The sequence below is a fragment of the Nipponia nippon genome, unplaced genomic scaffold, assembly GCF_047370975.1.
Source record: "Nipponia nippon isolate SJK-2023a ecotype South Korea unplaced genomic scaffold, ASM4737097v1 scaffold_28, whole genome shotgun sequence".
In the NCBI taxonomy this organism is placed as follows: domain Eukaryota; kingdom Metazoa; phylum Chordata; class Aves; order Pelecaniformes; family Threskiornithidae; genus Nipponia; species Nipponia nippon.
The window spans coordinates 5,644,162-5,669,829 of record NW_028262345.1 but is presented as its reverse complement, the minus strand read 5'-3'; the positions used below and the strand labels follow the sequence as shown (position 1 = coordinate 5,669,829).

Sequence of the window (25,668 nt, the reverse complement as noted above, 5' to 3'; positions counted from 1 at the left end):
GAACAGTTATTTACAGTAGGAGAATACTGTTTGCAGCTCAAGGATAATAATGGGGAATGTTACAGTTACTGTTGTCATCAATTCCAACTTGAGAAGCTGTTCTTCAGCTTGGATTTGGAATACCTGAGGAAGCAGAATTAAAGTAGTTCACTGAGTGGATGCACATTATAGTCAATAAACGCCGTTGTCTGGACAAGTACTTAGGACACAGTCCCACCAGAGATCTGAGCAGTATCCAGGGGATTCTTCACTATTTAATTGCAAACTGAAAAAAAAAAGCCATAAATGGGATTCCAGGAAACACATCCACCAGGTGAAGCAGGAAGAATGCCTTGGCAATAAATTTCTCAAAAATTGCTATTAAAAGATGGAAGAGCAAGGCCAAAATAGCACGAAAACATAGCAGAATATTTGGTCTCAGGCTGGACAAAACCTGTTTGGATGGCCCAAGAAGATTTGTTCTTCCTTAGAGGAGAAGGGCAGAGAATTCTGTTTTGATTGAACTCCAGCAGCTTATTTTCCTTTCATGTTCCAGTTCAGCTGCTGAAACCGACACACCAAATCAGCCCAGGCCCATGCCTGCGCCCTGTGCCTGCCGCTGGTGAGGAAGGGCTATCGTTTAAATGTGGCTCTGCCTTGGCTGACAGGGGGTCAGGATGGACTGTCGCAGAGGCCAGAACAAGCTGCCTTCAGCCTTGTGGCAGTGAAGCTGCGCCCATGCATTCAACTTGCAAAAGAGATTGTCAAAGGCGGCAGCTTTCAGCACAGGGTGTAACTGTCTCATGGGCTTACAGTGAGGGTGGGAGTGGGAACAGAAAGCTAGAGGGAACTTGACATGAGTGTGAGCTACTGGCAGCAAGCACCTGGGACACCCACAGCCACCGCTCTCATGGGAGCCAGCGTGGGAAAACTGTCACACTCAGTATAACGCTTTACCCAGAGAGACAGGAAAAGGGATGTTAAAAGTGAGACTGAGCATCCTTAGTCTGTTGTTTTGTGTCCTCCCCCTGCCCCACCTAGCCAGTTGTTTTATTTTGTTTTATTTCTCTTCTATTTTAACAGCCCCGAAGCACCACCCCCGCTGTAGTGCCTCAGCTTGAGGTGACGGATCAGCAGCCACCTCTTACGTACTTCCCATGGGCACAGCCCCTCTCTGCACTGCCAGCCTCCACTTTGCAGTACCAGCCAGCTTCTTCCACGCTTTCTGGGCCACAGTTTGTGCCCTTGCCAATCTCCATTCCTGAACCAGCCCCCCAGGAGCTGGAGGATGCCAGACGAGTCATCGGCACACTGCCCATTGAGAAGCTGCTCCTAGAAGATGAAGACAATGATACGTATGTTTTAAACCATGCTCTCTCTGTTGAAGGGCTTTAAGTTGCACATCTGGGGCCTGATCCTCACCTACTCAATACTCCACCTGGCACCACAGTGAGTTTTGAGTACAGAGGAAAAGCAGGCTGAGGGGTGGGGTGGGAACTTTACTTGTGATTTTCGTGTCCACCTCTAGCATACCATGACTTGTGTCTTGTGTGAAACTTGCTTTGTCCTGAGGCCCAGCACAAGATTTCTCTGCTGTTGCAGTTCCTGCTACCTCTCCCAAGGCAGGCTTTTGATACTGCATAGTTCTTGTGCTCAGCATCAGCACAAGGTGACTTTCATCCTCAGACACAGGGCACGGTCTCAAATTGACATACTATAGTGTAGCTGTGGCCAACTGTAGCATTTGGTGAGGGTACTCTTGCCTCTAAATATTGGCAAGACCTAGTTCAGTAGGACTGCTTTCCAGAGCTCAGTGTAAATGCCTTGTGTGTGTGTCTTTGCCCTGTCCATAGAGGAACCTCTACCTGATCTAGGCCACTAGAAAACATTTCTGGGGCCTAAACTGACGTTTTTCTTTCCTAAATTGAACTGCTCCTTTGGAAAATAGGAAAATGTAAAGTGTAGTTTTGTTCTGCTGGTGCAGGTAGGTGCATTAGTCTGAAGACGAAAAGTCGATACAGCTGAGCTAAACACCAGTGCAGTCAGACATCCCTATTTACAGAGCAACACAAAGTAGCCTAGAGGAAACGTTTGAGCGCACACAAAGGTGTAACTTGAAGGTCTCACCTTGTCTGCCATTGTTAGGCAGCCATGTAGGTGTGGGACAGTGGTTTGGAGTCATGGTCTTCCAGCTGCAGAATGTTTCTGGACCCCACCTTCGAGATGGGGGGCTGATTTTGTGGCTGGCTGGTAATGCTGCATGTTTTACCAATGGACAGATCCTGGTCCCACTGAAGTCACCGGGAGTTTTGCCTGAGTCAGGATTGCAAGACATGGCCCTATATCAGGAGATCATTGAGAAGACAGGGTCTTCCAAAATCTGGACTTCAGTCTAACAAGGAATTCATGGCATTACTATTAGCCGGCAATACTTTCATTTGTTCTGTAGCATTTGAGCATGAAGTTGGTGATGTTGTGCTGAGCCAGGGAACATTAGTGACCTCTCTTGTGCCTTACTGCTATGGAAAGTTTCTCTGTGCTGTAGTCGCCCAGGCCCACAGGTGCACACATTTTCTTTACAGCTTTCTGATTTTCTTTCCTGGAGAATGAGTAGCTTTACTTTTTCCTCTGATGCAATGGTAAATATTATTGTTGATGTTCAGGAGTGCCATGCCACAGGCAAATATATTTGCAGGAGATACATCCCCTTCTAACTGTGTTTGTTGTTTTCTTAATATACAAGGGACTCTTGGCTGGTGAACAAAATTTCTCTGGGTTTTTCTGCTTTCTAAAGCCCAGGATCCTTAGGTGATTTTATTATTTGCAAGACTAACTGCGAAATAATTTATTGCACTGTTTATTACCTGGTGTCCAGCACTCCAGTTGCTACCCAGGCAATATTTCAAGTGACCTTACAGTTTATGCCTGAGTGAGGTTTGCAAGCTCAGGTTGAAGGTCTTGAGGACTTTCAAAGCATATTTTGTTATTTAATATTGACAAATCTGGAAGACATAAGCAATAGATCATGTAAGTGATCATAAAGTTGTTTGAAAATAGCAGTAGTTCAGGTGCATTGAAATTAGTGGCTTACATTTGCAGAAAAACCCAGCAAAGAAATTAATTAGAAGGAGCTTAATTCACCACTGCTTACTCCAGTTTTATGAGTACAAAGACATTCAGCAGATAAAACTGGGATAATGCAGTTGTGAATCAAGCCTGTGGTTCCTAAGACTGCTTTTAAATTTCTTTCACGCCAATGTATGTAAATTCTGTGTGTGAATATAAAACAATTATGAACTGTTTCAGAATTTCTTTCTGGGTTGTTCTGGTTAGAAAAAGACAAAATCTTTTTCAATAAAGATCTACAGTAACTTTCATATGCCTAGAGTGTTTTATTTTCTATCCAAAAGGGTAATCCAGCATTGGTGTAGCAATCAATTAGTTCAATAACATCTGTACAGGCTAGAACCACAGATCAGCTGTTAGACTGTCTGCTAATTTTGCACAATTAAGGAGGAACTCCATGATCTAAACATGGCCTGGACGCACTATTTACTGAAGCAGTCCTTACTCACAGAAGCACTCCTGCAGTTCAGATGTTAGTTCAATCGCTATTATCCTCTATTGGCATCCCTGGGGATGTGTGGGTGTGCAGCCACAGCTAATGCTGAGCTTGACTGAAAATCAGACTAGCCATAAAATTGCATTTCTACTTCCTGAAATTGCAAGGTATGGCTCTGGGGTACAAAATTACCTGAGGAAAGAAATGAGTGCCTACCACTTTCTGACTAAAAAGTATCAGATGTTGCTGTCTGGAGAGAAACAAACCCAGGGGCTGGTACGACTGCCTGTAGGATGGTCTCCTCCTGTGCAAAGGGGAATTGCAAAGCTACCTGTGCACGCCCAGCGCCCTTGCAAATAGGACCGGGGGAATGGAAGTGGCGAGTGGCTCTGTGTAGTTCTCTCCAGCCGTAACGCCAGTCAACGAAAGTGAAGCAGTGAAGTGTTTTCCCCGTCGCTAAGGGTCATGTCACCAGCAAGCCCAAAACTGCTATGGGATGCGACAACTATTTGTCTTATGCACAAGATAAGGACTTGGTCCCTCTCACCAGTAGTTTTGATAAGGAAGTAGAGCTTAACAGGCTGTTTACAAATACACCATTTAGAAGAGGCTGTTTGTTACCCCGGGTGGTGGGATGTCAGCAATGCATACAAGGCCTTATCACCCCAACAAGTGATACATACATATGATATGGTACACTGGGCCCCCACACTAGGCTTTGTGGAGGACTTGGGTACCTCCCAGCAAAAGGGTGAATCTCACCTGAAAGAAAGTGCTGAAGCGGAAAGGAGACAGCATGTCAAAGCTCAGGAGGGCTGGGGGCTCTTGAAAGCTGCATTTATTTTGAGGTAGGAAGCCCTTTCTATGGGAGTGAGTGCTTTCAAGGTCAAGCCCTTTGGGGGTTCTGGCATGGTTTTGTGGAACTCTGGGTATAAAACCCCCGAAGTGGCTATGCTACCCTGTAAAACTGTTTGCTCCCAGCGTGGTTCATGGCCAAGCAGTGATCGGTGTCTTTATTTACTGTCTTAGAATTCTACATATTTATGCAGCTAAAGGTATGAGGGCGTATACATTGGCAGCTGCAGAGCGCATGAAATTGCTGCGAAGACTTGATGCCAAGGAACACAGAGGAAAGGTAATACGGACCACTTTCTCCTGCAAACAGCGGTGTTTGGGATGGGCATGGGCTTTGCATGGTTGAGAGCAACTGGTGCCCTGAAAAATCCAGCTCTGTCTCGCTGGTACTGCAAAGGAAGACTTAGGCATTGATATGCCTTGCTTAGGTGGCTCTGGCAGGATCCTAAAATTAGGTGGGATGAGAATGAGTTTTTTCTCTTTCCATCCCATGGTTCATAGATTGATCTAAGACAACATTGGTCCAGGAAAATACATGTATGTTGGCAGTAGTCTCTGAGGCCGAAGGTTTTATGAACAACAGATTTATGCTAGGAGTGCAGCACCTGACAATAAACAGTGTTTCAAAAATGCTGGACTTGGGTTGTCATCCAAATTAGGGCCAAAGAATACTAGAGGGAGTTCAGCAGGAGCTGGGAAATGCCCCCCATCTCATGATGCCATGGGTCCTAATATGTGGGATTCAAAATCTGCTCGTGAGCCGTCTTTGGTCTATGCACCACAAACCTTGGGATTCTAGATAACAGACTGCCTTTCCCCATTCCTTGTTTTATGATAGCATCTGCTTCTAGACTCTGACATTTTATCTGCTGTACTGCTATTTTCAGACTCCTCTGCTGGTGGCTGTCACTGCCAGGCAGCCAGCTATTGTCTATGATTTGATCCAGACAGGAGCAGATGTCAATGCTGTAGACAACAAAGGGCAGTCAGCTTTACATCTTGCTGCAACATATGGGTATGCCCAAGTTCTTCAGGTAGGAAAAGCTTTTATGGTTTTAACTGCTAGCAATATAAACCTACAACAAAGTCTCAATATTGGTGTCTTTAGATAACTGTCTCAGAAGGCAAGATGTTAGTAAGCAATGAAGACTGACCAAAGTCTCCTTTTCCATTGTGTTAGGAATTGACTTCCCAGGTTATTCCTGTTTTAGGACTGTACTTGCAGCCAACATCAGCCTCCTGTTACAGAGGAAATGGCTTTAGCTTATCTGTGGGGGAGAATAAATTCTTTCTGCAGATCGTAGCTCTAAATCTGTTGATGGCAGGCCAGGCAGAGTGGGCTTGCTCTGGCTTGAGCCCCGGTGTTGTACTGATTGCCTGTGTTGGAGGGGGTTCTCCAGAGGCTGCGGGCAGCTTTGGGGTGTGAGGAGAGGGAGCAACAATACCAGTGTGAAACCTCCTCCCTGATGTCAGTGTCATCCAGATGGGAGCAACGAATTGTGTCCAGATTCAAGCCAGCTGAAGAGAGCGCAGATGTGACCCAGCAGATAGAGCCAGCGTGGGCACAGCCTTCAAAATGAGACACATTTTTCAGATTTTATGCAAAACCAAGATCCATTGAGAAGATTTTTCCAGGGTGTGAGAGAAACTAGACACTCCTGTATGGCCAGAATCTACTAGAGCTTCCATGACTTATATGACTAGATCTTCGCTTCCCTATTGCTTCACAGATCTTTCTGTAGACAGGGTCTACATCTAAGTTGTGTGCCAGCCACACTCTAACAGCCCTGAAGAGCAAATGAGCACATTAGAAAAGGCACTGTGTGAATTTTTGAAAGGGATTACATGGCAGAGATAAGCATACTGGAGCATGTCTCTTGAATGCTTACCTATTGGCCATAAAATGGAATTAATAAAACATGCCTTCCTTGGTTCACGTCAGGACTTCATAGGCAGCTTCAGTGCAGAGTTTTGTTGCAGCAGGATGGCTGCTGATCAGTTTACCTGAGGGCAGGGCACAAGGTCCTCTGAAGATGAGGGATGTGTCAGTGGAAATGCCAGGGGTACCTGGCATGCTGGTAGTTCATCTCCAGTATTCCTTAGCTCTGCCCTGCACGCGCCCTGGGTTAAGTCACAAGCAGGCAGTTAATGTGTAACATTGCGAGTTCTTTGGAAAACAGGTGTTTCATTCAGTGGGGAAAAGTGTTTTACATCCAGATAATTCCAGCAAAGCCTCCCAGAGTGCCTTGTGGTGGTTTGTGGTTTAAATTTTTTTTATTTTTTTTCCCCCCCTTGACATAAAAAGGGAAAAAGCACACAGGCTTGCTTCTTGGTGTGGTCAAAGCCATGAAATCTTTTATGGTTTGTTTGGTTTTTATTTATTTGAATTGTTTTTTGTAATGGATTAAACATCTAATCTCTAATCATCAGGCAGCTCAGAGCTACTTGTCAATATTTGAGCTGTATACATTATATTATTGTTATGAAAAGAGAGCATAAGCCCTAACCGTTCTGGATAATCTTTCAGCAGAAGGATTCTGTCCTGCACCTTGTCTAACTTGACAAGGTTCTGGATGAGTCACTGCACCGCAAAAATTCTCAGCTAAGATGCTGTAATGTGAACAACTTGCTTTATTCAATCAAGAGCAAAAAATGCATTATCTGTAATAATATAGACAAGGGGCTACTTGGCTCCATCACATTGAATCTATCATTTTCTTAAGTTAATGAGTTTTAAAACTTTTACTTTTTACTAAATCCAAGAAATGCTCATCTCCAGACCACTATTTCATGCCATTTATAGGCTCTGCATCCTCATTGCTGCAGCCACTGCAACAAGCTGTGGTTTTAACATGTCACACTGCAGCACATCTGCTGCACATTAAAAAGAAAAAGCAAATAAATCCAGTCTGAGAATTTCCAGTGTCAGCACGCTTTTAGGTAATAAAGTTTGGCTGTACATGTCAAGGAGAGATTTTCATTTATCCTTGCCAAGAATAAATATGAAATGGTGTTATTGGTGCCTTTGCTTAATCCAGGGTGAAAGCGAGGAGGCTAGCACTCTTGAGCTGGGGGCAGTGACTTAATTTTACTGTTCTGAACTGAGAACCTAATACAATACTATACTTAAGTGGGGTTTAGGAAACTAGGGAACATGATCATCTTGTGTAACCCTGAATGTCCCTGTTAGGAAATAGATTCACAGCACTGAAATTTAGTGTCAAATAAGGGCTTAGTTTGTAGTTAAATGATAAATATCTGATTGTTTCTTTGTTTGTTTTTAAATTTTATTAGTTTTGACTGATTTTGGCTTGGACAGTATTCTGCTGAACTAAAATTTTCCATTTCTCTGTTGCTTCTAGGTTATACTGTCACTAGGTTTCTCTCTTGATTTAGAAATGAAGGATTTTGAAGGTAAAACCCTTTGTACAAATATTTTATAGTGGTATTAAAAAAAATGAAAAACTGTATTGGCTATTTCATTGACTGACGCTCATTGGTATTTGGTGGAGTGCTAGGAGGCCAGAGTGGCTGCAGAAACTGCCTGGGGGAGAGTCATTGGTGTGCACTCAAATGCCACAGAATTCAATGGTGCTGATGATTCAGTGGTGATTTGGTGCACAATTGGAACGGAGCACATGCTGGAGTGCCCCATAAAGTGTCTATACAGCCAATATGATACCTTTGAAACCAGAGAAGGGCTTGTGCTTTAACAACACATATGCAGAGATGCATACACTCTCCCTGCAAGCCCTTGCTTCCTCTCTGTACATCAGTGTCTTAGAATCATAGAATCATTTACGTTGGAAAAGACCTTTAAGATCATCAAGTCCAACTGTAAACCTAACACCATTGGGACTGTTGTTATCTTCCTCCTGTACTTGGTTTTCCAGGCCATACCCCACTCCACTGTGCTGTTCTGGCCCACAACGCCCTGCTCCGGGAGCAGGGTTACCAGACGTTGACAGAGGAGCAGCAGAAAGATCTTCAGCACCAGAGCGAAGAGCTGGAGTCCTGTATCCACCTCCTGGTGCAGACAGGAGCCTCTATCTACAGCCGGGTAAGGGATCGGCTCAGTTATCCGTACACTGTTTGTATGGTAACTCTTCCCTGCCCTGCCTGATGCTTGTGCTGTGCTCAAACTATAGAACTGGAGAAGGAATGAACTGCTGACAGAAGGACCAAGCCTCTTCTCCTTTCAAGTGACTGGTTGCAGAGTTAGCTGCTGCCTTTTGGAGTTACTTTCTTGCAGTCTGAAGCAAACACTGGACAGTAAGAGGGCCACTGAAGGGAAGGAGGTGCTCCACATTAGCTGCAGAGCTGGCCTGGACTTTTCTCCAATGGGTTTATATAATATCTTCAGGTTGTTCTGAAGAACATTTCTTATTTTGTTTGGTTTTTCTGTTTTTAAATAGGATGTGAAAAGCAACAAGACAGTTCTTCATTATACAGTCCAGGATGGGAACATCTCCCTGCTCAGATACTTCTTGGAGCTGAATGCTTTCAAGTCCAAGGACTTTGTCAACAGCAAGGTAAGTCAGGCCACACATGGACAGGATTTGTGTGCACATCCACAGGCAGAGGAGATGCCGAGAGCAGTGTGAGAGCTGTGCTGCGGTGGCAGGCTGCATGCAGACAGAGGCACTAGGAGATCTGTGGGGTCCTGCAGAAACCAGTTATTCTCTTCTCAGACATGCTTTTTCTGGAGGGAAAGAGCAACAGTTTGTGAATCTGAAGGTTTTTGTTTTTTTTTTTTAACCTGAAACTGCATTTTCCAGTAAATAGACACTTCACCAGGGAAGCAATGCCTGGCTTGAACCCTGAGCTGTGTCATGAAATGCAGGCCCCTCTCCCAGCAGGCAGAAGCTGACAGAATGAGAGAATGAGAGAACCAGGGAAGAGGAAGGACATGGGAAGTGGTTACTTGAGGAGGAACGTGAACTTTATTATATTAGGCTGAAGACTGAGAAAACAGATCTGCAATGATGCAATGGTTTGCTGTTGGCAGCAACATAATACTTAAAGACAGCAGTTTAGGGCAGCCATGTATCAAGTAATCTCTCCTTTCAAACATGCCATCCCTAGGAAGGACGTAGCTCCTATTTCAGTTAAGGGAGATGGTGACTCTTTCTGCCTTAAATGTTATTTGTGAGTCTTCTGGCTCCGTTTGTGCCTGGGCACAAACTGGTTATTGTCATGGCTGCCTGCAAGTTTTGAGCCTGGAGAATCAAAATATTCACAGGGCCCACCAAGTCCTAACAGCTGCCAGGAGCAATAACAGAAGACAGAGACACGCTACAGGTAGTAAACCAGCGGCTGACATTGCCAGGCGTGGGGAAACCAGCTCTTTGAGGCAAGGCAGCATCCTTGCTGAGCATGCGGGAGCCTAGGCACCATGGCAAGTAGACCACCTCTGACTCTCGGGGCTCGAGACCCTGCTTAGGCACTCTATATAACCCTGCTTACTGAGCTGAAGTTTTGCTAACATTGGTTCCTCTGTGCAGGGTTTCTGGAGGCACAGCCATTCTTAGGTTGTATAAAGCAAGCTAGAAACCTTCCCAAAGCTGCTGTTGTGTCACCCATCCCCTTGCTGCCCCATACTTCACCTCTGAGCAGATTCCAAGCAGTGACACTATCTTGCAGATGTATCAGCTTCACCCATCCTTCTAAGCAAAAATCCTGACATGCCTGTGCCTTAGCTGAGGCACCGCTCTGCACCATCAGTCAGAGCCTTGGCTCTTAACTAGCTGCCCCCTCTCAGCAGGACTAAGTGGGTGATTCCAGGTGCTTCTGCAGAAGGGTACCCTTGAGCAGGAAAGGACAGAGGGAGCGGAGGACACGGCTAGGGCTCCCTGTTTTGAGAGGGTCAGTGCATTAGCTTTTCATTTCAACAGTTTGTCTCTTAGCCTTGCTTGTACTCCCTAGAGCATCCATATGCTTGTGTCCATCAGAAAGAAATTAAGTGTTTTCTATCAAATCAGTTGCTCACTTGGGAAGCAGATACTGCGCAGCTTCGTGTTTTTTTCCCCCCACAGATTTCCGTTGGACTGGAGGAAACATGTTTTGCTTTGTGTATGTGGGTAATAACACTTTCTGTCTTTCTGTACAGTGAAGGACCTTATGCTGCCTTTTCACTTCATTCTTTCTGTATCTTTTAAGACCCATTAGGCAGGTGCTAGCTTGTCCGTGGGAGTCTGCTGTTGTCTCTTGATCACAATCCTGTGAGAGCTTCCTACTGTGATAGGATCACTTGGCGTCTTCAGCCTTGTTGGTGAGCTGTCTGGGACAGTGAGAAATATGATGGCAGGGTTGTCTCATACCCATCCTGGCTTTTTAGCTCTTCCAAGTATGAAGAAGACAAGAAAACAGGGATGCCAGAGTCCACGCTTTGGCTTCCCTGGCTCACCCATTGCTTGCTGTGGTTGTCTCATTCCAAATCCATTTCCCTGTGGATTTCACAATGTGAAAAGCATTGAGGCCTTTGAGGTATTTTTCACCCGAAGGATTCCTAGAGCCCACATATTGGTGCTCTGGACCATTGTCTCACATAAGCCCTCTTAAAGTTGATGGGAGGCTTCAAGACCAGGCAGTGTCAGATTGCCTTGTTTTCTTAGCCCCGTGCCTGGATTTGGAAGCTCAAGTGCTCCTGCCACAAAGATGCAGCAAACAAATGCAGATGTTTCCATGTTAACAAGAAGTCCTATAAAGAGCTTGTAACTATCTCTTGACTCCATGGGATGATAAAATTGACAAGGATCTGCTTGTTCAGGGCTTGTAAAAAATGCCTTGTCAGAGAATAGCTGTTAAAATTTTGCTATTTTGTTTTCTGCTTTAATGTCGTTTATGTCTCAGTGCTAAGTAGGACCTGAAAATCATCTGTATTCCTTTTAACAACTGGAATAGTAACACACGTTGCAGTTTGTGTCCAACCATTCCAAGTTCATGACAAATGTATGATCATTTTGGAGAGAAAAAAAATATACAGCTGTCTAAATGAGACTTCTTGCAGCCTAAAAATACCTTGCCTTATGCATTTGCTTATTAGGTTTTTCTCATTTAAAACCGTTACCAGTCATACCTGACTAGGCAGGGGCACCAATTTCTACACGGTCTGGTGATACCAGAGCTTTTCTGCAACAAATTGCAGCATGCTCTGTCCTGCGCCCCCCCGTGGCTTCACAAAAAATTTTGTCTATCGTTTCTGTGAAAATCCTGTCACTGAGAAAGCCGGAGTCGGTATATGCTTAAGTAGGTCCTTGACCTCAGGACTCTGCTTAATGACAGCACCATGAAAACAAAGCCAAGCGCTACCTTGAGCACTCTGGGAAGGAACCAGGAGAAGGTTTGGAGCCCAGCATGATTTATTTTGTCTGCTGCAGAGCCAAGCCACCTGCAGCCCTGTTTGGTCCAGGGTACACAAAGTCACTGAGGGAAACGGGCTGCTGGACTTCTGGCTCAGCTGGACCACTGGGACAGCTTAGTACCTTTCAAAGCACCTCTTTTTCGTGCCATGAGTTTGGTGACCTGGGAGGACTGGCACAGTCAGAGATGCCTGGTATCCAAGAGGTCTGTCTGAGCCTCGTGTATAACCTACACACTATTGGGTCTGGCTTTCACTTGTGTCAAGGTCTCTTTGCAACTTTCTGGCACTTGTGAGTGATTGTAAGAGGCAGTAGTGGAGATGTGTGGAGCACAAATGGGTCTGCTACTGTCAATCCTTGCATAGCCCATGTGTGATGAGTAACATAGCATAATGTGTTTTGTGTCCCTTAGACTGACTTAAATGTTTCCCAGTTAAATAGTTCCTATTGTTTCTTCTGGATAAATATACATGTCACATGGCCTCTATCTTTCTCTTTTTCAAATAATTTATTAGGTCTCTGCTTACATGAGGGTATGATTTAGCAGGGGATTGCGGAGTGATTAGGAATGTTGCTGATACAGGACTATTTGTTAGCTGTACTCAAAGCATCAAAGCCGCCCAATTTGTAGTGCTCTATCAGAGAGAAAAATCTAAATCCACAACTCTCCTGCGTGAGTAGCCATACATGGGACAAGCAGAGCAGGGATACTCCCTTACCTCCTGGTAAGTAATCGTGTGAGGCTTCTTCAGCTCTTGTTTCACAAGTCTCCATTTCTAGGACAATTCTGAGTAGGTGACACAGCTTATCAGGATGTTTCTCTTCCCCTCCCCCCCCTTCTTTTTCTTCTCCTTCCACTGCATTAGGCACATGGCAACACAGCTTTGCATATGGCAGCTGCATTGCCTCGTGACAAGAACCAGAAAGAAATCATCCAGTTGCTCCTTGACCACGGGGCAGACCCGAGCATCCGAAACTTAGACAACGATCAGCCAATCCACATGGCTCCTTCTGGAAAAGCTGGGGATCAGGTACATGACCTGCATTGCTGCTGCTTCCTAACGCATCTGTGCACACCACAGCTGTCTGTCCTTACCAGGGGAACAGTGAGGACAAGTCGTATGACACGGGTCTGATGTTGCAGTGGTGTAGGCTTGGGGGTTCCCCACTTCAGTAAATCTGTAACTGAGGAGCACAAAGCAGGCATTAGCTGGTACTTCAAATACATTTGGGGAGGTATCAACGTGTAGTTCTTTCATAAAGGCAGCAAATCTCAAGAGATGATCGGGTTTCATGCCTACAGGTATGAAAAGGCTCCCGGAGCTCATTGTAGTCTCTGATATGTTTATGTGTGTATTTAGATACACATATACACGCATATAAGTGTGTGTATGTAGGTATTGGGGTGTCTGCATGCACAGTTTCAGATGGTATGTTATCAACTTCTACCTTTTTTGGCAGGTCAGGCATTTGCTGAAGAAAGGGAAAGTTGCGTCTGCATTCATTTCCTGTCGCCGAAATGCCAGATCCTAGGTTGCCTGCAATTTCTGGAATGGCTTCAACTTCAGCTTGTTGATTGCACAAGGCCTCTTAGAAAAACTGTGAGGATGGTTAACCAACATGTCCCTTCTCCTAGCGTCATTAAACCAGGGTGGGATAACAGTATTTCTCAACCTGTTGACCACGAGTAGCATGTAAGATACCAGAAGATGAGCTTTCAAATGGTTGAAAATTTTGTTAACAAAGAATACTAATAAACCTCAAGCATTGCTTGCAAGCAAGGAGGCAAGCAGAGCAAATGGCTGTTACATAAATAAGCAAATGTTTGAAGTACAGCCAACCTTTGATTTGGTGGCAACAGAAACCCATGGTGGTGATGGAACACAAGATGGTAGTTTGGCTGTAAAAGGTTGAGAAATACTGCTCAAAGACGTACTCAAACTGTGCCTCTTATTAGGTTCTGCACAGAGGTACTGGTTGAAATGCTGAAGCCTTTGTGATGTGCAATTACCTCCATTGTTCCTGCTAGCCTGGGAATGCAGGAACCTGAGGGGAGGGAAAAGACCAGATGGAAGAGGTCAAGTCAGTCTGAGGAGTCATCCATGGCTGTATTTCACCTGAGAGAACAGACATCCGAGCTCAAGAGCTCCAAGTGTGGGTTCCTGCAAGCTGCTACTACTCCATTTCTTAGCACTTTGTGGAAGAAAGCTGAAGCAGCTGTCCATTACCACAGTTTCTCACCCCACTTCAAGAAAAGAAAACAGATGCTTGTAAAAGCAAGTACATAGGGCAGGTTCTCAGCAGCGCAGGTTCGTGTGGCTCCTGAGTGCTTCCCAGTGAAGGGATTCCTCCTTGAGACATCTGATCCAATCTGAGTCTCCAGCTCTGATGGCAAAGAATAGCTCTGGAAGCACCTCAGAGGGGGGAGCTATACCCTCACCTGAGCTAATGCCTGTGTAGGAGACAGAGGCTTCCTTTGGGTCTTCAACAGCTTTTAGGCACGGACAGGGTAAAAAAACCTTTGAGCTGTGTGGGCCTGTACACAGCAGGGTCAGAGTGCAATGTGGTAAGTGCTCTCCTATTCCCATTCTTATCTAAGGGGGCATTTTAATAGATTCTTGTTATTCTTTCTATGAAATGATTTGTGAATTGCTGTGCAATCAACTGGCAACGGTGTCTCTGCCGGGTCAATAGGATTGAAGGTAGATGCCTGAAGGGAGTGAAAGCCATGTTTTGACAACCCTTTCACAGAGGGTGTCTCATCTTCAGTACACATTCTGAATTATAGTTCACTGATTTCTCAATGTTGCACAAGTTATTTTTTCTAACAGGACTGAACAATAAGATGAAGGGCAGATATCTTAAATCACTGCAGTAACTTCCTTGATCACCCACTGACTAACTCAATGGGACGGGGTTTGCTAAAGCACTTGTCAGTCTCGCAGACCTGGACTGTTTAAACAACTGTTTAGCAGACTTGAACAAAAGCTCTTAAGAAATGCAGAGATCTTCTCAACTTTCTCAGCCCTTCTCTCTGCTGTTTTGTTATTGCTTCCCACTACATCATATCTAAAAACCTGGCAACATCCGCTGACAAAAAGGCAGACCTGTATTTGCATGTATTTGCATAAATTTGCATGTATTTGGGCATAGGCCAGCAAAAGCATGTGCTTTCTTACTTTGAAAGGATGTTATAACAAGCCCTGAATTGAGTGATAACTGCATTGGTGAGTTAGTACTGTGTGTCAAGGCAAAATGGTCAATAAAATACTGTTTCTTGAACTTGCTAGCAACAAAACTGTAAAACCGTGACCAGCATGTGGCATGCGATGCACTAGGGAAAATGTAAAAAGCTTTTTGCCATCTAGAAATGTCTATGGGATGACAGAAGTCCTTTTGCAGCAAGTGAAAAAAATACATGAGCTGTTTTCTAGAGTGGCTTATCTCTTTATTGTTTCATCTGCCTGCTGTTGGATGTTTAATACAGAGCAATGCCATCGATGACTTGTAATCTGTAAACATCACCATCTCCAGAATAGCAGGGAAAATATCGGTCTGGGGAGGGATGGATGTGGCTTCATTCAAAGCATCACCTTGGCAGCCTGTGTTACTCAGAGTTGACAGATGAGATTTGCAGAGGGAAGATCCCATGACGGACCCAGGAAGGATTCGTTCTCTCTACAGGCACATCTGTGTTCAGCTTTCCAAAGCTCAGACATTAGAGGCCTGCTCTGAAGCCAGCCGCAATCAACAAGCTGTTCATATTGTCTTTGGACTGGATCCACGAGACAGTTGGAGGCTGCTGCTTCCCCATGCATGTAAAGCACCTTTCCCTTTCCTTGTCAAGCCAGCCAGTTCCTGGCCTGTGTATCAAGAAAATCCCTTTTAAGGCTCAAAGGTGGCCTGAGTGTTCAATCTTCTGTGCCGGGGTGAATTTCATTGATTTGAGCAGCATCTTCGTTCACAGTTAACCCCTCAATTTTTTTATGACTGTTTCAGGGGAAATGTACCTTTTATAACCTTAGCAGTACTGGCAGTGTGTGATACCCCTTTATTTGCACAGTTTATCTCTTCCTACTTGTGGCTTTGGATAAGTTACTAATAACAAAGGCTTGTTATCACCAAACAAATGTTCTGAAGTGGCACCATAGAAAAGTCGCCAGTTGGTTGGCAAGGAAAACTTTTTGATCAAATACTTTGTGCAACTGGTAAAGAACCTGAAAGTAAGAACCTTTCATTTTCTCTATAACTGCTGGTAACTTCTGGAGTTATTCATGGCTTTTGTAAGAATAGGGTGATCCTCACTTTTGTGTAAACACGTGTTTATATAGGCTGGCAGAACTTCACCTGGCAGGGGCTGATGAAATGCCAGCGTTTCAGTAGTGCTGTGCCAGCTCCATTGGAGATATGACCTAAGCTACTTTCCTTTAATCCTTTTTTTCAGGGGGTGGGGGAGAATAAAGGAGGGAAAGAATATGTTCCTCATGGCCAGAAAATGCACAACCAACCTCTGAATAGTCCTCCTCTGTTGTTTTTTTTCCTTTCTTGTGACAAGAGTCAGCAAGCTCTTACTTGCACTGCATATGTCACCTGGAGCTATTGACATGGAGTTGGGAAACGGTGTCTAAAACATGTTTGCAGTCCCTGGCATGGGGGATTGCAAAACAAGTCGAGAAAGAGCAGCAGAGAAATAAGAAGAGGCTACAAGGGATGGAGGACAGGGCTACTTACTTAATGGAAGCTATCAGAGTCCAGAAACCACAGCGCATAGAAACATCTTGCTGGAAAGATCCTTGTCCCAACAGGCAGTTGGTAATTTCAGAGCAGCTGGTCCCGTGCAGCATGAGGCCAATAGGTGTTAAATATCTGCTGTCTTCAAGAACACACTGCATGCTCCCAACTCAGGACCTCAGCCACCTGCAAGACTGGGAATTGTGGAAGCTTAGTGGTGAGACCAGCCCAGCCCTTCAAGAGACAGCTTCCCCTACTGGACAGGTGCCTTTTTGCCTACGTCAAGCAACATCCAAGGGGCAGGGACAGGAATGGGATGTAGGGTGGTTTGTAGCGCTCATGCTCACACTGCCATTCCTAAGTGGTTATGCCTCAACAGCATCTATAGGTTCAATGATGGGCACAACCTCTCCACTGCGCACCACAGTCTGCACAGAGCTGTTCTCTTCGGAAATGCGGTCTAACCACTGATAGCTGTACAGATCTATGCCACAATATACTGATAAATGTGCAATCTGCTGATAACGTATTAGATTTAGATATCCGCCTGATATGGAGGTGAGAGATATGTTGTTAGACTGTAACACTTCTTTGCTGGCACTGTTGCGTAGACTGGGATACTATTGACCTTGCTGTAAACTGCGTTAATATGAGCACTCTCTTTGTTGAATGCTAACTCACCATTTTCACGTGCTCTTTCCTTTGACTTATGAGAACACCTCAGCTCTGTTAAGCTCTGGCCAATGTTGCCAACCCATGGGAAGGATGTGGTCACCCCATTTCCACTAGAAGCCTCAAACATCTTGCCTCAACCTTATCTTCTTGTGGCTCTTTCATGTTGGTGATAAGGGGCCTTGACATGTGACTAAAGGTGTGCCCGCTCCTCAAGCAGTAGGCAAGAGTAGCTGGCACTGAGCAAGCTGTGGAGCACGCTGGGGCAGCAGAAGTGTAACCCTCCAGTGTTCTGAGGTAACGCTTGGGCTGAAGCACCTGCCAGCACTACTAAAATGACACCTAACAGAGCGTCTCTGCACAGGGGTAATCACACCTTTAACTGCAGCAAAGATACAGCTGTTAACTCCTATTTTAAGCTTTCTATGACCAAATGCATTTATCACTTGGACCAGCTCAGAGATTAATCAGGTAACAACAGGGGAGATGGAAGATACTATTTAAAGCTGTCAAAGTATTTTCAAGCAAGTTTTGGAAAAAAACCTGCTACCTTACATAAGGTAAAGGAACTGGATGCTGGAAACGTACAGTTCTCTGTGTAATCTCCTTGTCCAGCATGGCAAAAATGAAATGTCCTATCCAGGGACCTGGACTGGACATGGAAAAAATGCCATTTTCAGCTCATATAGAACCTAAAATGAAGAGAACCCTAGAGGCTGCATGGGAGGTAACAGCTCTGTTTGCTGATGAAGGTGGGGTTAGAAGGTTGAAATAGCTGGCATTATATAAACATTTTTTAAAGTCTCATTAAAAAAAGGTTAGTTCTTCATAGATTTCACAAGGTGAGGAAATACTGGTTGTTTTTTTTGGTAGAAAGAAAGAAACCTCCCTGTTTGCCAGACAGGTATAGGTCTGTTGCATCCTCAGCCACATGGATAATTTCAGCTCTGGGGAGAGGAAAGCTTATCAGTTAACTGTAGAAGTGTCTGGAGGAGACAGTGAGCATACAGCTAGTTCTGTTATGTATTTATCTTCACAGGTGTAGTTAGTTTTTTCATTTGTGTTGGATTTAATATGGAGAGATGTTTCTTTCTTCCCAGTCCGGGTGCTCAGCTGAGAAACTGGTAGCTTGGCAGTCTGCCTCACCAAGTGCTATTAAAAGAAGGTGAAACACAGTCTTAGAAAGGTCTGGGTTTATGCAAGAAACAGTGAATCCTCTGGTATGATCACTTTCCCATTATCTACTTAAAAAAAACACCAAAAAAACCCAAAACATTTAGCTCCTGTTCAGGTGATTATGCTGAAAGGTGGAGAAAACTTGATATCAACAGACCAAAGTATAGAAAGGGCTGCTGAACTACATCAGCCTCTCACTGCAACTCTGTCTTCATGGGGAAGCTGGTGGTGAGCAGCAGCCAAAGAAGTTTGGCACTGGATTCAACCTCTGTGCAGGCCTGGGAGGCCTTTCTGGCACATGACCCATGGGCTAAGCCCCGAGCTTGCATGGAAAACAGCGGTTTTCCTTTTCTGTAAGAACTGCTAGAAAATACCATCACAGCGGCCTGAGCAGAAGCAGCAGCTAAGAAGCTGCAGATCCATCTCAGAGCAGGGTGCTGCCCAGCTTTCTCTCTGGATACTGTGCTGGGTGCTGGGATACATAGAAAGTTTTTATCTGCTGGAAAGGGTAAGCAAGACCTTTCATACTGCTGAGTAACTGCTCCTTGCGTAGGTTGCTGAGAGTATCTTTTCCTCACCCTTGTGAGAACAGGGCCAGGATCCTGGATCATTAGCAGAAGAGAAAAGCACTGACATTTAGCACATGAAGAACAAACAGGCTTCAGCATGCATACGAAATTATTTATTTGTATCAAAAAGAGCTGGCTTAATGACATGTGTTTGGTAAGGCATCTTAGGATTTCTTTAAAAAACAACAACAAAAACAAACAGAAAAAAAAAAACCCACAAATCACCACAACAACAACAATAACAAAACACCCGTGACCGTACAAGACAGGAGGACTAATGTAGTGACAATGTCATGTAGAAAATGTATGAGTAGTGAAGAATAAACTGGACTATGTTAGGCAGCACAACTTTGCATAGTTCATGGGTAATTAATATGATTTGGATACAGTGGATGTGTAAAACCACAGTCCCCATTAGCTATAGCAGATGTCACAGTTCCTATCCCTTCTGAAGAAGTCGTCGGCCATGGCCATGGGCGGTAGGTAGTCCATGCAGTCCGTGTTGGGGCAGGGGAAGTACTGCGGGACCTTGCTGTCCGCATGCTGGGAGCCACAGGCAGTGCAGCAGCAGGCAGAGGTGGTGTATGGGGAGGGGGTATGGCAGGACCACTCCTCCGCAGGATAGCCATAGGTCTTGGTGTCCAGAGCAGAGGGTGGGCAGTGAGTCAGTGGGGTGAAAGGAGATAGCTGAGGAGGAGAGCAGCTATAGTTTAACGGGCTGGACAGATCAGCTGAAGTGGGGGATCCGGCAGCCTAGAGTTTGAGAGAAAAAACAAAACAAAACAGGATGTTTCAGGGTGTCATTTGAGGAAATGTGGACAGCAGCCAGAATTTCCCTGCTGTTGCCTTTCTCAGGAGGGTCTGGCTACCCAGGGAGATGGTTCAGCCCTTGGAGGCTTAAATACAAGAGGCAGTTCCTGTGACATTAGTGTTAATAGGGAGCTTTTCTGCGAGTTAGACAACTGCTAGCAGGAACTAGGCTACTCTTTGCAGGAAATGTATAGGATCTGTAGAAGGGACATTCCCTATTCTGTAGCCTCTGTCTAGGTTTGGCTGGGCCTCCCTGTCCTCTGCTCCCGATGGGAAACCACCCAGAAGTCCACACAATTAGCCTGCATTGCTGTGGCTGTACCCCATGCCCCTAAAAGCAGCCACAGTTCCAAATCAGTTTGCTGCTGTTCTGCCCCAGGACGTGACTCCCTTCCCCATCTTCCCTCTGAGTGCACCTGTGGCTGCTCCCCTGGGAGACAAAGCTTACCAGACCCTGGTTAAAGCAGAGTGGGACTGGCTGGAAGGTGTCTGAGGTGCAGCGAGAAGACGTCTGGAAAGCACTGAAGGCTGGGTCTAAGGGCGCATCTGTCTGAAGACAGGAATCTACCAGCTGCTCCAAAGAGCTAGGGCTTTCTTCACAGGAGAGGCAATTCGAAAACTGCCATGATGGACAATAGTTGGGAACAGAAGAGATGGGTTCTGCATCAAAAGGTGCTAGGAGAGAAGGTAAACCAGACAATAGCAGATTGTTCAGTATCTGTCTTCACAAAAGGCAGGTGTTGCCCCAGGTCATGTTTCAGTGCTCTCATATGTTCAGTAGCCCTATGGATTTAGACAAGAAAAAAGGTCCTTCAAGTTCAGGGTGAATTACCTGAGGAAGCAGACACCAGGAGGAAGATGCTTAAAAGCATGCAAATAAGTTGGGAACTTTAGTCCCCTTGGAAAGCTCCAAAGCTCTTTAAATACTGCTGGAAACTCTTCTGGCTCCAGCCATTTTGGCCAGAGATCCAGCTGGAAACTCCCTCAGACTCTTGACCCTCTGGCTTCCCTTCAAATGTCAACTGTTTACAGACCTAGAAGTTTGCCATGCAGTGATTTTTGCTTCACAGCTTGACAGATGGCTTGTGCCTCTGCCTCACCCAGTCTCCAGATGCAGGGTAGCTACATCTGCAGGAAGAAGGGGATAACAGAAGAATAATTTGCTCTTTTACCCTCCAAACAGCCAGACAGGAGACAAACTTCTGAGCAGGCAAAATGGAGTAAGTCAGTGGTAACGCAGCACTGTGTCCACGTAGTCTTACTGGCGAAGGCGTGAGTTCCTAGAAAGCTGTCGGGTCAGACTCTCACTGTATTGCAACATGCTTGCTCGAGGTACGAAAGCTCACAGCAGATCTGACTTTTCAGAATTATTATCTTTTCATGCTGTGCTCAAATATGGATAAAAGCATAGCCCTGTCCACACAGAGGGGCAGAGGTCTGGGGGCAATGGAACTGCACACGGGTAGAGAGTCGCTAAGAGTCATGATTGCAGGTTCAAGTGTTTAGCTGGATTTGTAGAGGAAATGAGAAGCACCCAAAATACATAAACAGATGGAGATTTTCCAGCCTGCAAAAGTTTTCGTATGTCTCACGTTTCTGTATTAATATAAGCAAATTGATTTCCCAATATTGATGACTTAATCATTTCCTTGTCTATACAATGCATATATTCACACCTGCCCAACCTTTTAGGTGTCTCTGCTTTGATTGCAGAATAATTGAAGGATCTGTGAGCCCAAAGGGCTATTCCCCCCACCCCTTTCCCCTTTCCTTGGATATTCACATACAGGAGGAAGAAACACTTTGTGGTGCTGAAAACCTGACACTCCTCTCACTCCTGCTGATGCCGCCAGGAGAGCGAGAACAGCCAACTCTGCTGGAGCTCAGCAAAGTGCTTCAGGGCAATCTGACCCTCTAGCTCCGATCTGACCCACAGACTGCAGCCTGCAGGAGGTGATGCCAGCAGCGTAATTCCCCAGGGGATGAGCATCCCTTCCTGAAGGGGATCTTGCTCCTCGCTGTGGGAAAAATAAACTGCACAAATGACAGCATGTGAGCGTGCTCCTGAAGAGGGTAATATGTACCCTGCTGGCCTCACGGCATCCTCATCTGCATTTCATGGGCTCCTTTCAGGTGCTGATTGGCTGCATTGCCGGTTATCTGGTAGTGCCTGCCTCAACCAAGGGCTGGAAAGACTCTGGGCCGTGGGAAAAATTGGGAAGGGGGGTAGGAAGGCCCATGTGAATGGGCTTTGTACTAACCTGGGTGAGGAGGAGACACAGACTCTGAAAACTGGATGCTGCTGCTGCCCCAAGAAACCTGACCAAAGAGAAGGGAAGAAAAGGAACTTTATACACTGTAACACAGAGGAGCATTTTTCTGCATGCTGAGGTAAGTCAGGATTTCACTTCAACCTATTTTACGTAAATCTTATTTACCTTATGGCTGTGACATGGAAAACTTCCCTAGCATTGACAGAACAAGATTAATGTGCATAATGTGATTTTTCCCTGAGCCTGTAACAGCACTGGAGGAGCACAACACCAACCTGGTGTAAAGCCCTTGCTACAGCACCTTGCTAGTGCACTCTTCCTACTGCATTACTACTGTTAATTCAGCAGAGATCTGGCTGCCTTTGAAACCAACATGCGTTAATTTCTAGGACCATGAATTCCACAGTGGAGGGGTCCCAAAGAATTTGTAGGGATAAATATGATTGAGAATGAGTAATTAACAAATTGTAGCGGTAACTCTTGAAACATGAGTAAAGACAATTGCAGGTATCCCCATGGCTGGGTATCAGACTGGGTCGCCGTGCTTGGTGTCGATATCGTTTGAGAACCAGCTCTGACATCGCTCCCCACTCTAACACAGCTATGTGCCTCTATGAAAATGGACGGTCTCATTTTCTGAGGGATGCTGGAAGCTGAAGCAGACAGATCAACCTGTTCTGGGAACCTGACCTGCCGGAAGGGAGAAATCCACCCCAAAAGCAACGAGAGTTTTGATGCTTATTGTTTGGGACCAGGATTTTACTCTGCAAATACAAATACTGGGGTTTTTTTTCCTCAGTTTTAATTCATACAGACTTCCACTTCATTTTCTTTGTTCAAAATGATCTCAAGTTAGTGGCTTATTTCCCTAGCAACAGCTTCCCAGCATATCCCTGTGCATTTAATTCATTAAATAGTGGCTATTCTGGGCTGAAAGTGCCTGTAGGACTACCCCTCTTCTCTTTGGCCGCAGATGTGTAACAAGGCAGACAGAGCCACACCATCAGCAGCAGAAGTTTTCAGGTTCGGCTTTTTTCAGTGCACGGAGGCAGCTTATCCTGCTGGCCCTAACCTCTGGGGCCTCTCCAGGACAGCGCGTACCTTTTGCAGATCACAAAGGTAACCTGCACTGCCACTTTTCGCTTTTTTCTGTGTGGGGAAAACAAGCGCTGCGTAAACTCGCTGTGGGAAGCAAAAACCAGTTCCATGCAAGCCCTGTGACGCCTGGCTGCAATCAAGAGGCTGCTTCTGTGAGGGCTGGAGGGGAGGGGAGGAGTGACCCAGCATTTCCAAAGCCCAGCAGGTTTGTGCACTCTTCACCCAGGCCTCTCTGCCTCTGGCTTGCAGGCTGATCAGCTTTTTGTGCAACCAGCTGCAACGAGGTACAGGAGGTGGGAGATGAAATCTGAAAACCAGCCAAAGCTGTAATGTCATGAACCAGGAAGAAATAATGATTTACCAACCTCTTTATGCAAATTCCTAGAGTGGCTGGAGCTAGAAGGCTCCTACAAAGACTGGAAGAGTGAGTGAGAGAGAGAGTGTACACATGTGCGTGTGTATACACACACAGATCCCCATCCCCTCCACTAGAAGGGATGGGGCTAGGAGCTGCCCAGGTGGTACTGAAAAATGTTAGAGACCTGAATTCAGTCAAGCATGCTTGAATATTATGCTAAGGAGCCCTAATGGAGCAGGATGGAGCCCTGCTTAAGGGGTCTTTGCCCATGCCTTGTTTTTTTTCCTTTCTGCTAGCCAAAACTTGGGGCTGTTGCCAAGTCCCAAATTCCCAAACCCTCTCCGCTGCCTGGGACCTGCTGGAGGCACTGTACCTCTGGTGCCTTCATTCCCTGCCTGATCCAACTGGACAAGAGAAAGCCTCCAGGGATAGGGGGTGGTTGAAAGCAGCTTCCCGGGGGGCTGAGACCTGTGGAAAAGGGGAGGTTAGGGGAGCTTTAGTGCAACGGAGCTTTGCACTGGTTGCTCCTCAAAGCTGCACAGGTCGGGTCGAAGGTGTGGCCTGGGCATATGCTTCACCTGATGCTTCAAAACAGTTTGGTGCATGCTTCAGCCCAGCCAGGCCGCATTTTAAATAGGGGGCAGTGACCATGGCCAGCCTTGCTCATCCAGCCTAATGATACTGGAGTTGCTGTGATAACTGTAAGTTGGACTGAAATTTGTCCATGTGCTCCTTCCACCCCAGAGTGAGTTACGGTTCTGGAGCACCAGCTCTGCTTTCTCCCTGCAGTAATGGCTCAGACCATCACCTCTTTAGATCACTGCTGCAGTTACCCTGGCTGAACGTTCTTCTCCCCCATCCTCAGCAGCCTGCTATGCTCAGACTTTGGCAGTCTCCCTGGGCCAGAGATTACAGTCTTGGCAAAAAAGATTAAGAGAGAAGAGACAAAACAGACACCAAAAGATTTTTACTTACTGCTGCACTGGTTGCTGCTTGTCGTGCTCTTCTCTGCTGCAGTAACTCCTTAACTGTAATCTTTACTCTAACACCTTGATACACCTTGGGCTTTCCTGGAAGAATTTGTGAAAAATCACTTTACGAGATGGGAGACACTCAGAGCATACAGCAAATCCAGCATGTTTTCAGGCATGCTCTAAGCAGAGGTTACTTAGAGTTAACAGCTGATTAACTGGTCACTGTTAAGTCACTTGTAATCACGGTTTATAGCCCTCTTGAACACCTGCTATTCAAGCTTGTGACAAGCAGACATTTATGAAAAAGTTGGTGTTGATTATTTTTACTAATCATAAGTGTTTTATTCTTTTCTATCTCCTTCTTCCCTCCAACCTCCAGGTGTCCTAATACCAAGCTCCATCTGGTGCTGCTGTTGAATTTATTTAAATTCCTATCATATTTGCCACTCCTAGGACCTGAAAATAAATGTGGGAAGCACTTCATCTGGCAGATGAAGACCAGGAATAAAACTATGAAAATACGTGGGCTGTTATTCAGAGAGCTAAACAAAACACACACAAATAAAAGACTGCTTTCATGAATCACTTCTTGCAAAGCCTAGATTATCTCTTTATTTTGCTCATTCTGTACAACTCCCATTTATTTCAAACAAGCATTTAGGATGTCTTTAATCTAGGCAAAACCAATCAGCAATCGTCAGTCACTACTGATGAGGGATTTTTAGTACCATTAGAGGAAATGGTAAATAATTTACCTATTCTGAAAAATCACTTTCACTTGCTGTACTCATGGTAAAATACCTAAAGCCTCTGGCAGTTCTGTTTCTGTCCTAACTTTCTGCTGTTATTTTCATCCAGTAGCAGATCCTACAAACACTAGTGTCGTCTCATCCTGCAGTCGGCTGTTCCCCAGTGGAGGCAGCAGGTTGCAGGTTCCTTGTCCTATTGCTGCTGCATGCAGCAAGAAGACAGTGCTGGATTTGCGGGTCCCGCCTGTATATCCAAGAAATCCCACACTGTAGGCACTGTCCTCTTCTGCTATAACCTCTCCCCATTGTTGATGGCTGTACGGCATCTTCATTGCCCCGTCTGCCCACCCCCAGCCCTCCTGCTGCCCCCTTGGTGCTCTGGTTGAGGACATGCTGTAACAGGCATACTGGTCCCTCCAGAAGGGTGGCAGGCTGAGCTGGGTCTGCCTTGAGGGGAGTTTGCTGAGCCGAGCCCTCAGCAGCTGGGGATTATTCACCTCG

The 25,668-nt window shown here is 45.5% G+C and overlaps 3 protein-coding genes across 3 annotated transcripts in view; 2 read left to right on the top strand and 1 right to left on the bottom strand.

Moving 5' to 3' along the window:
• Window positions 1-3,216, top strand: part of POU2AF1 (POU class 2 homeobox associating factor 1) — a 33,014-nt gene extending 29,798 nt beyond the window's left edge. Inside the window, exon 5 of the mRNA XM_009460663.2 lies at window positions 1,063-3,216. Coding sequence (XP_009458938.2) covers window positions 1,063-1,374 — 312 coding nt within the window. The 3' untranslated portion in view covers window positions 1,375-3,216. The remainder of the gene's footprint in view (window positions 1-1,062) is intronic.
• A 1,382-nt stretch (window positions 3,217-4,598) lies between these two features.
• LOC104008764 (NF-kappa-B inhibitor delta) lies at window positions 4,599-9,282 on the top strand. The gene is made up of 6 exons (XM_087763240.1): window positions 4,599-4,676; window positions 5,284-5,430; window positions 7,759-7,810; window positions 8,290-8,456; window positions 8,812-8,928; window positions 9,256-9,282. The coding sequence occupies exons 1-6, from the start codon at window positions 4,599-4,601 to the stop codon at window positions 9,280-9,282; spliced, it is 588 nt and encodes a 195-aa protein (XP_087619366.1).
• Window positions 9,283-19,319: 10,037 nt separating this feature from the next.
• POU2AF3 (POU class 2 homeobox associating factor 3) lies at window positions 19,320-25,493 on the bottom strand. The gene is made up of 5 exons (XM_087763239.1): window positions 25,294-25,493; window positions 24,420-24,537; window positions 21,977-22,034; window positions 20,164-20,390; window positions 19,320-19,658 (listed from the first exon to the last, which is right to left on the bottom strand). Exons 1-5 carry the CDS (start codon window positions 25,491-25,493, stop codon window positions 19,320-19,322), a joined length of 942 nt encoding a protein of 313 aa, XP_087619365.1.
• Between the last annotated feature and the right edge of the window lie 175 nt (window positions 25,494-25,668).

Excerpts from the sequence above, each read along its gene's own strand:
- LOC104008764 (XM_087763240.1), top strand. The coding sequence starts at position 4,599 with ATGAGGGCGTATACATTGGCAGCTGCAGAGCGCATGAAATTGCTGCGA. Across the intron at positions 4,677-5,283 it reads CCAAGGAACACAGAGGAAAG|ACTCCTCTGCTGGTGGCTGT; the intron begins GTAATACGGACC and ends TGCTATTTTCAG. Across the intron at positions 8,929-9,255 it reads AGGACTTTGTCAACAGCAAG|GCAGAAGCTGACAGAATGAG; the intron begins GTAAGTCAGGCC and ends CTCTCCCAGCAG.
- POU2AF3 (XM_087763239.1), bottom strand. The coding sequence starts at position 25,493 with ATGCCGTACAGCCATCAACAATGGGGAGAGGTTATAGCAGAAGAGGAC. Across the intron at positions 24,538-25,293 it reads CAGGATGAGACGACACTAGT|TGATTTTTCACAAATTCTTC; the intron begins GTTTGTAGGATC and ends CATCTCGTAAAG. Across the intron at positions 22,035-24,419 it reads AAGCAGCAACCAGTGCAGCA|GTTTCTTGGGGCAGCAGCAG; the intron begins GTAAGTAAAAAT and ends CTCTTTGGTCAG.